This window comes from Anolis sagrei, chromosome X (assembly GCF_037176765.1).
Source record: "Anolis sagrei isolate rAnoSag1 chromosome X, rAnoSag1.mat, whole genome shotgun sequence".
NCBI classification, from domain to species: Eukaryota; Metazoa; Chordata; class Lepidosauria; order Squamata; family Dactyloidae; genus Anolis; species Anolis sagrei.
This window is the reverse complement of record NC_090034.1, coordinates 103,106,820-103,117,042: the sequence shown is the minus strand read 5'-3', so window position 1 is coordinate 103,117,042 and position 10,223 is coordinate 103,106,820. Positions and strand designations below refer to the sequence as shown.

General features: G+C 46.0%; 1 protein-coding gene across 1 annotated transcript in view; it reads left to right on the top strand.

Annotated features, from left to right (window-relative positions):
• Window positions 1-1,047: 1,047 nt before the first annotated feature.
• LOC137094970 (neutral amino acid transporter B(0)-like) overlaps window positions 1,048-10,223 on the top strand; it is a 53,374-nt gene continuing 44,198 nt past the window's right edge. The window contains exon 1 of the mRNA XM_067461039.1: window positions 1,048-2,398. Coding sequence (XP_067317140.1) covers window positions 1,848-2,398 — 551 coding nt within the window. The 5' untranslated portion in view covers window positions 1,048-1,847. The remainder of the gene's footprint in view (window positions 2,399-10,223) is intronic.

Below are 10,223 nucleotides of genomic sequence, written 5' to 3'. Positions count from 1 at the left end.
TATATCTATACCTTTTGTAGCTTTGGCTTTTCAAAAAATCCCATTTGAAAGCCAGGTTTTTCTCTCTTTCTGAATGTAAACAATTGGCTTTTTGCAATTCCCTTTGAATCCAGTTTGGGGGTAGATTTGCCCCTCTAGATAAATCTATATCCTATATTTTTTGCATTGACTTAATTGGGATTCCAGTTTTGGGGTTAAGGTTCTCCTCTAATAATAATAATAATAATAATAATATTTTTGCCCTATTGAGATTCCAGTTTTGGGGTTAAGATTAATCTCAAATAATAATAATAATTATTATTATTATAATAATTATAATTATTACTGTTTTGCCCTATTGGGATTCCAATTTTGGGGTTAAAATTCTCCACTAATAATAATAATAATAATAATAATAATAATAATAATAATAATTGCCCTATTGGGATTCCAGTTTTGGGGTTAAGATTATCCTCAAATAATAATAATAATAGTAATAATAATAATAATAATAATTTTGCCCTATTGGGTTTCCAATTTTGGGGTTAAGATCCTCCTCTAATAATAATAATAATAATAATAATAATAATAATACTTTTGCCCTATTGGGATTCCAATTTTGGGGTTAAGATTCTCCTCAAATAATAATAATAATAATTTTGCCCTATTGGGATTCCAATTTTGGGGTTAAGATTCTCCTCAAATAATAATAACAATTATTATTATTTTGCCCAATTCCAATTTTGGGGGCAAGACTCGCCTCTCTAAATTATCTTTTGTTGCCTTGACTTTTGGGTTTCCAATTTGCGGAGGAGGCAGATTCTCCTCTAAATTAATTATATATATATATATATATATATATATATGCGCCTTGACTTTTGGGGTTCCAATTTAGGGGTTCATATTCTCCTCCCCAAATTTACCTTTGTTGCCTTGACTTTTTTGGGATTCCACATTTGGGGTTAAGATTCCCTTCCTTAATTTTTCTTTTTTTGCCTTTTGGGATTCCAAATTTGGAGGCAAATTCTTCTCCCTTAAATTATATATTTTTGCCTTGATTTTGGGATTCCAATTTTGGGGAGTGGATTCTCCCCCGCCCCCCAAATTATCTTTGTTTACCTTGCTTTGAAGTGCATTCTGAACCAGGCCTTTCTCCCTGACGGATTCCTTTTGAATCCCATTTATTTTTAGGAGGAGCATTTGCTCTGTAGATTCAGCTCCCTAAATTATCTTTTTTGCTTTGACTTTTGAGATTCCAAACTTGGAGGCAAATTCTCCTCCCTTAAATTATATTATTTAGCCTTGACTTTTGGGATTCCAATTTTGGGGAGTGGATCCTCCTCTCTAAATTATCTTTGTTTACCTTTGAATTTGAATTGAAATCCCAATTTGCATTGCATTCTGGGCCAGGCCTTTCTCCCTAACAGATTCACTTTGAACCCCATTTATTTTTAAGAGGAGACAAGCTTTGCCTTTGTAGATTTTCCCTAAATTATCTTTGTTTACATTGACTTTGAATTGAAATCCCAATTTGAATTGCATTCTGGGCCAGGCCTTTCTCCCTCACTGATTCCGTCTGAACCCCATTTATTTTAGCTTTTCCTCCATATTTTCTTCCACCCAATATTTACATCTCTCACTAGCCCCCCATCTTTGTAGATTTTCCCTAAATTATTTTTGTTTACATTGACGTTGAATTGAAATCCCAATTTGAATTGCATTCTGGGCCAGGCCTTTCTCTCTCACTGATTCCCTCTGAACCCCATTCGTTTTAGCTTCTCCTCTTTATATTCTGTTTTCCACCCTATATTTCCATCTCTCACTAGCCCCCCACCTGTTGCAAGGTCCCCCCCTTTCCTCTTCTGGCAATGGCAGTGGATCCTGCCCTTCCTTTTGAGGGTGCCAAGGCCCCTTCCTCCTCCAACGGAGCCGTATCCGACGGCCTTCCCCCTCCGGCTTCCCTTCGAAAGGGGTCCCCTTCTTGCTCCCGCCGCCTGGTCCGCCTCCTGCGTGGCAACCTTCTGGTGGTGCTGACGGTGGCCGGCGTGGCGCTGGGGGTGGCTCTGGGCCTGGCGGTGCGGAGTCTGGCCCCGGCCCTGGGCCCCTCACAGGTGCCCCTCTTCGCCTTCCCCGGAGAGCTGCTCATCCGCCTCCTGAAGATGATCATCCTCCCGCTGGTGGTCTGTAGCCTGGTGGCCGGCGCGGCCAGCCTGGACCCGGCGGCCTTGGGCAAGTTAGGTGGATGGGCCATGCTCTTCTTCCTGCTGACCACTCTCCTGGCCTCCTCCGTTGGGGTGGCCCTGGCCTTCCTCATCCAGCCCGGAGAAGGGGCCGCCAACCCCGCTGCTCTGTCCGGTGGATTCGCCGAGGACGTCCCCGAAGCCAAGGAGGTGGTGGACTCCTTCCTCGACCTTATACGGTGAGACACTGGCTAGTCAACACACATTGCGTTGCTTTTCATGCAGGCTTGGGCCAAGTTTGGCCCTCTGGGTGTTTTGGACACCAACTCCCATCATTCCTAATAGCCTCAGGACCCTTCCTTTTCCCCCTCAGCCGCTTAAGCGGCTGAGGGGGAAAAGGAACGGTCCTGAGGCTGTTAGGAATGGTGGGAGTTGGAGTCCAAAAACACCCGGAGGGCCAAAGTTGGCCTAAGCCTGCCCTATGTCCTTACAGTCATCATAAACACTCAGGAAGGACCTGAGGCTGTTAGGAATTGTGGGAGTTGGAGTCCAAAACACCTGGAAGGAGGGCTCAAGTTGGCCCAGGCCTGCTCTATGTCCTTACAGTCACCATAAACACTCTGAAAGGGCCTGAGGGTGTTAGGAATGGTGGGAGTTGGAGTCCAAAACACCTGGAAGGAGGGCCCAAGTTGGACCAGGCCCGCCTTATGTCCTTACTGTCATCATAAACACTCAGGAAGGGCCTCAGGGTGTTAGGAATGGTGGGAGTTGGAGTCCAAAACACCTGGAAGGAGGACCAAAGTTGGCCCAGGCCCGCCCTGTGCCCTTACAGTCACCATAAACACACAAACATTCAGGAAGAGGCCTGAGCCTGTTAGGAATGATGGGAGTTGGAGTCCAAAACGAGGCTGTTAGGAATTGTGGAAGTCCAAAACACCTGGAAGGAGGGCCCAAGTTGGCCCAGGCTTGCCCTATGTCCTTACAGTCACCATAAACACTCAGGAAGGGGCCTTAGGGTGTTAGGAATTGTGGGAGTTGGAGTCCAAAACGAGGCAGTTAGGAATGGTGGGAGTTGGAGTCCAAAACACCTGGAAGGAGGGTCCAAGTTGGCCCAGGCCTGCCCTATGCCCTTACAGTCATCATAAACACTCAGGAAGGGCTTGAGGGTGTTAGGAATGGTGGGAGTTGGAGTCCAAAACGAGGCTGTTAGAAATTGTGGGAGTTGAAGTCCAAAACACCTGGAAGGAGGGTCCAAGTTGGGCCAGGCCCGCCCTGTGTCCTTACAGTCACCATGAACACTCAGGAAGGGTTTGAGGGTGTTAGGAATGGTGGGAGTTGAAGTCCAAAACGAGGCTGTTAGGAATTGTGGGAGTTGGAGTCCAAAACACCTGGAAGGAGGGCCCAAGTTGGCCCAGGCCTGCCCTATGCCCTTACAGTCATCATAAACACTCAGGAAGGGCTTGAGGGTGTTAGGAATGGTGGGAGTTGGAGTCCAAAACGAGGCTGTTAGAAATTGTGGGAGTTGAAGTCCAAAACACCTGGAAGGAGGGTCCAAGTTGGGCCAGGTCTGCCCTGTGTCCTTACAGTCACCATGAACACTCAGGAAGGGTTTGAGGGTGTTAGGAATGGTGGGAGTTGAAGTCCAAAACGAGGCTGTTAGGAATTGTGGGAGTTGGAGTCCAAAACACCTGGAAGGAGGGCCCAAGTTGGCCCAGGCCTGCCCTATGCCCTTACAGTCACCATAAACACATAAACATTCAATAAGAGACCTGAGGCTGTTGGGAATGATGGGAGTTGGAGTCCAAAACGAGGCTGTTAGGAATTGTGGAAGTCCAAAACACCTGGAAGGAGGGCCCAAGTTGGCCCAGGCTTGCCCTATGTCCTTACAGTCACCATAAACACTCAGGAAGGGGCCTTAGGCTGTTAAGAATTGTGGGAGTTGGAGTCCAAAGCACCCGGAGGGCCAAAGAGTATATAGTGTGGAGGAACATTCCTTTAGAGCAGGAGCTATAATTCTCAAGGGAAGAGTTGGAGGGAATATGGCTTTAGAGGTGGAACTATTATTCTCACCTGCATCTACGCTGCCATATAATCCCTATCTTGCCTGTGAGACCCCGTCTACACTGCCATGTAATCCAGTTCAAATCACATAAATTGGGTTATAAGGCAATGTAGATGGGCTCTCAGCAGCAAAGTGGGGGAACATTTAGACTTGGGGAGAGATACAACTCTTAAGTCATTTGGAAAGGGAACTATAACTCCCAGACAAGAACTGGGAAATGGAACTATAACTCCCGGACGAGAGTTATGAAGGCATTGATTTAGGAGTGGACCTATAACTCCCAGATGAGCTGGGGAGGCATTGCTTGTGGAGTGAACTATAAATTCCAGACAAGAGCTGTGGAGGCATTGCTTGTAGAGTGAACTATTAACTCCTAAACAAGAGTTATGGAGGCATTATTTGGGAGTGGAACTATAACTCCCAGACAAGAGTTATGGAGGCATTGATTTGGGAGTGGAACTATAACTTCCAGACAAGAGTTATGGAGGCATTGCGTGTAAAGTGAACTATAATTCCCAGACAAGAGCTATGGAAGCTTTGCTTGTGGAGTGAACTATAACTTCCAGATAAGAGCTGGGGAGGCATTACTTTGGCAGTGAACTATAACTCCCAGACAAGAGCTGGGGAAGCATTGCTTTGAGAGTGGACTATAACTTCCAGACAAGAGTTATGGAGGCATTGCTTGTGGAGTGAACTATAACTCCTAGACAAAAGCTGGGGAGGCATTGCTTTGGGAGAGGACTATAACTCCCACACGAAGAACTTTATTTTTATACCCCGCCTCCATCTCTTCGAAGGGACTCGTGGCAGCATTGCTTTGGGAGTGGAACTATAACTCCCAGACAAGAGTTATGGAGGCATTGCTTTGGGAGTGGACTATAACTCCCAGACAAGAGTAGGGAAGACTTTGCATTGGGAGTCAACTATAACTCTCAGAGGAGTGTTTGGGAAACATTGCTTGGAAGGGAAATCTATATAATGCCCAGAGGAGAGTTGGAGGATTGCTTGGGAGAACTGCAAATCCCAGAATAGTCCTAATTTGGGGGGGGGGGGGCGGAGAACTATATATGTCCCAGAGTATAATTATAAATCCCGAGGAAAGTCGGAGAGGAATTGCTGGGGTAAATAATAATTCCCAGAGGAATTAGCAGTAAGCTATAACTTCCAAAAGAAAATTGGGGAGAAATGCCCCTTGGCAGGGGAACTATAACTCCCTGAATTGCCTACCTTAAAATCAGCCCTTTGTTTGTAAAGGTAGCAATCCTGTGACATTTGGCCTCCTGCGGGCAAGAGCACAAATTTGCCAGAGGCACGAAGTAGTTGACCTATTGCTCATACAACAGGTTTGGGGAAATAGCTTGATCATCCAAATTCCACGGAACAGCGAAAATATTTATGGTCCTGGGTTAGAAAGTCAACGAAGACAAGATGATTCAGGGACATGAGAGAAGCCTCCCACAGGATGGTGAAACATCCAGGAGTCCTCTGGGTGACGGACTGCTGACCGAAGGTCGGCGGTTCAGAGCTGTGGAGTGAGCTCCAGTCTGTCAGCTCCAGCTTACCATGCAGGGACTTGAGAGAAGCCTCCCACAGGATGATAAAACATATGGGTGTCCAGTGGGTAACGGACTGCTGACCGAAAGGGCGGCGGTTAGAATCTGGGGAGTAGGGTGAGCTCCCTTCTGTCAGCTCCAGCTTCCTATGTGGGGATATGAGAGAAGCCTCCCACAGCATGAAACATCAGGGCGTCCTCTGGGTGACAGACTGCTGACCGAAAGATCGGTGGTTCTAATCCAGGGAGTGGAGTGAGCTCCCACCTGTCAGCTCCAGCTTCCCATTCAGGGATTTGGGAGAAGCCTCCCACAGGATGGTAAAACATCTGGGTGTCCTGTGGGTGACAGATTGCTGACCGAAATGTCAGCAGTTCAAATTCGGGGAGTGGAGTGAGCTCCCATCTGTCAGCTCCAGCTTCCCATGCGGGAGCATGAGAGAAGCCTCCCACAGGATGGTAAAACATCCAAATGTTCTCTGGGCAAAAGAGCTGACCACAAGGTTTGCTGACCACAAGGTTTGCGGTTCAAATCCGGGAAACAGCGTGAGCTCCTGTCTGTCAGCTCCAGCTTCCCATGCAGGGATTTGGGAGAAGCCTCTCACAGGATGGTGAAACATCTGCGCGTCTTCTGGGCAACAGATTGCCTACCGAAAGGTCGGTGGTTCGAATCCGGGGAGTGGAGTGAGCTCCCGTCTGTCAGCTCCAGCTTCTCATGCAGGGATTTGAGAGAAGCATCCCACAGGATGATAAAACATCCAGGTGTTCAGTAGGTGACGGACTGATTGAAAGGTCAGAGGTTCAAATCTGAGGAGTGAGCTCCCATCTGTCAGCTCCAGCTTCCCATGCAGGGATTTGGGAGAAGCCTCCCACAGGATGGTAAAACATCCAGGCAATGTCCCTTGGGAAACATCCTTGCAGATGGCCAATTCTCTCACCAGAAGTGACTTGCAGTTTCTGAAGTTGCTCCCGACGCAAATACACACACACATACACACACATTTGTGCATGAAACAAAGTTTGCTTCTGTTGAACTAGGGATCGCTAAACTCACGTAAACAATGTTAGATTTTGGAGTATTTTTGGATCATTTCGGGATCCAAGTTGTCTTAACCGCTTGTTCCAAAATAATAGTTTCTGTATCACCTGATAGACTATAATCCAGATCGATGTTGGTCTCGAGATGGAAAATGAGATGCTTTGTTTTGAGAATGAAGGGTCTGTTTGGATCTGGAAACACTTTTCTGTTAAGAAGTTTGTTATTTACAGTGTGTAAGCTTTTTTCTCCTCCATCCGCTGATGGTGGTACGGAATGTTCTTTGACGTGGTCCCACCCCTTTCCTGGCACTTCGTGACATCTTTCCCCAAAGAAGATGAAGAGGAAAATCTGAGACACAAGTGTCCCAAAATGAAAAAAATATATCCCAGAATGTATTGGGATTCGAATGCTTTGAATATTATTATTTATTCGTTACTAGCCGTCCCCTGCCAGGCGTTGCTGTGGCCCAGTTTGGTGATCTGGAAAATCAAGTAATGAGGAAAGTGTTGGTTTCTAATATATGTAATTTCTTTATTCTTGTGGGTAAACAGTATTTCTTGCTGTTTCTTTGTCAGTGTTGATGTGGAGAGTGTCTGGCTTGCCTACTCTGGAACAGGCAACCTATCATTGTCCTTCTTTAAGGGTCCCTTTCAAAGCTATGATACTATATCTCTGTGTGTGTGAATCATATCTATCTCTCTATATCTATGGCTGGATGGCTCTTTGTCAGGAGGGCTTTGTTTACGTTTTCTTGTCCTGGTGAAGGGAGTTGGACTTCACGGTCTTAAGTATTTTCTGATGGTCATGTGGGTTCAGTGTGGGAAATTTGCCCCAATTCTGTCATTAGTGAGGTTCAGCGTGCTCTTTGATTGTAGGTGAACTATAAATCCCAGTAACTACAACTCCCAAATGTCAAGATCTATTTTCCCCAAACTCCACCTGTGTTCATATTTGGGCATATGGAATAGTCATGCCAAGTTTGGTCCAGATTCATCATGGTTTGTGTCCACAGTGTTCTCTTGATGTAGGTGAACTACAACTCCCAAACTCAAGGTCAATGCCCACCAAACCCTTCTAGTGTTTTCTGTTGGTCATGGGAGTCCTGTATGCCCCGATTGGCTCAATTCTATCATGGTATTTGATTTTAGGTGAACTATAAATCCCAGCAACCACAACTCCCTATCTCTCTCTCTCTCTCTCTCTATCTATCTATGGCTGGATGGCTCTTTGTCGGGAGGACTTTGATTATGTTTTCTTGCCCTGATGAAGGGACTTGGATTGGATGTCGTTAAGTATTTTCTGATAGTCATGGGGGTTCTGTGTGGGAGGTTTGCCCCAATTCTGTCGTTCGCGTGGTTCAGAATGCTCTTTGAAGGTGAACTGTGAATCCCAGTGACTACAACTCCCAAATGTCAAGGTCTATTTCCCCAAACTCCACCAGTGTTCACATTTGGGCGTATTGAGTGCTTATGCCAAGTTTGGTGCAGATCTATCATTGTTTGATTCCACAGTGCTCTCTGGATGTAGGTGAACTACAACTCCCAAACTCAAGGTCAATGCCCACCAAACTCTTCCAGTATTCATTCTTTGTCATGGGAGTTCTTTGTGCCAAGATTGGTTCAGAGGTTTTTTAAAATACTGACAGCCAGATTTTGTTCATTTTCATGGTTTCTTTCTTTCTATTGAAATTGTTCACTTTGTTTTTTGCAGTTTCATAAACTTTTCCCAAGTTTTTATGATAGAACCAATTAGAAAATGGCATTTATAACTCAGAAACAAAAATTGTGAAACAAAAATTGATATAGGAGAGATCCTATAACACTATCAGGACAAAGTTATCTTAGTTGTTGTGTTTTTTTCAGGCTATATGGTCATGTTCTAGAGGCATTCTCTCCTGACGTTTCACCTGCATCTATGGCAAGCATCCTCAGAGGTAGTGAGGTCTGAGGATGCTTGCCATAGATGCAGGCGAAACGTCAGGAGAGAATGCCTCTAGAACATGGCCATATAGCCTGAAAAAAACACAAGGCCATGAATGCCTTCAACAATACAAAGTGGTCTTAGTTTGTGGATACTTGGTCTTTTTGCATCAGCTCTCAATAGTAGGACCGTCTCTGAGCGAAACGGTCTCCCGCTGTTGAAGCTGCCACCGTGAAATTAATTAATTAATGCCATTTTCAGAGCCCATTATGTTGCCATCTGTCCTGGCGATGAGGTGGCAATTTAGTCAGCGAACAATTGCCGCGCAAAGAGAATAGAGGAGGCACGGTCTCATTTGTGCGTTTGTGCATCGTTTCGGGCTGCAGAGGAATGACCTTGTGTTGCCCGCCTTGTAGCTATCTTTGCTACGAGCCATATGGCTACTAGGTGTTGGGTTACAGCTCCCGGCATTCTTGGCCATTGGCTGTGTTGGTGATGTCCGATGGGATATGTAGTCCCACTCCATAGCTTCCACCGCTACCATGTGAGTTCTCGTTTGCACGCAGGAAACATTGGAATCCAAGTGTTTCTGCAGGCATAGAGTGTTTTGCAACTTGCCCAGGCATTGCCTTGAGCCACAGGATTCCAAAAAGGGTGCAGAGGCGGAGATGGTAGGAACCGGTTTGCTCACACGCCCTTGGCATGGATGCGTGTGCCCAGCCTCGGATCTGTGGCAAGCTCCCTTTGAAGAAGAAGAATAGCTTGGAGCAATGGGTGCAGCTGGTAGATTCTTTTTCCCCATGATAATAACTCTTTCAAGAGTGGATTTCCCTTCCGAGGAGTAGATTTTGTTGGGCGAGTGGGCTTATTAACAGAAGATCCTCCCCATAAATGCACAGCGGAGTAACTTAGCAGCAATAGCGTGACCTAGCAGGAGTAGCCAAAAGTGATAGAAAAAATCAAAACACACAGATCAATGTTATCTCTTCCTTAGGAGGCTTTTCTTTGTAGTAAAATAACATGGTTGCACTATTTACAACTACGTTTCCATAACACAAAGTTTGTTATACTTCCTTCTTTGCTTCCATGCTGGGATTCTTTCTCAGGCCTGGACAGCCTTTGCACAACTCAAACTTGTGCGCCAGCTGCAACCATACCTCGTGAAGTCCAGGGTATTCCACGCCTTCGTTACATCCAAACTGGACTATTGCAATGCGCTCTACATGGGGCTGCCCTTGAAACGGCCCGGAAGTTTGATCTGGTACAGCGGGTGGCAGCCAGGCTCCTTACTGGAGCAAACTATAGGGAGCATACAACACCCCTATTAAAACAGCTTCATTGTCTGCCGATAAGCTGCCGAGCCAAATTCAAGGTGCAGGTCATGATGTATAAAGTCCTAAACGGTTCGGGCCCCGCCTGTCTCTGCAATCTCATCTCCTTCTATGAACGAGCTCTAAGATCTTCCGGGTAGGCCCTCCTCTCGGTCCCACTATT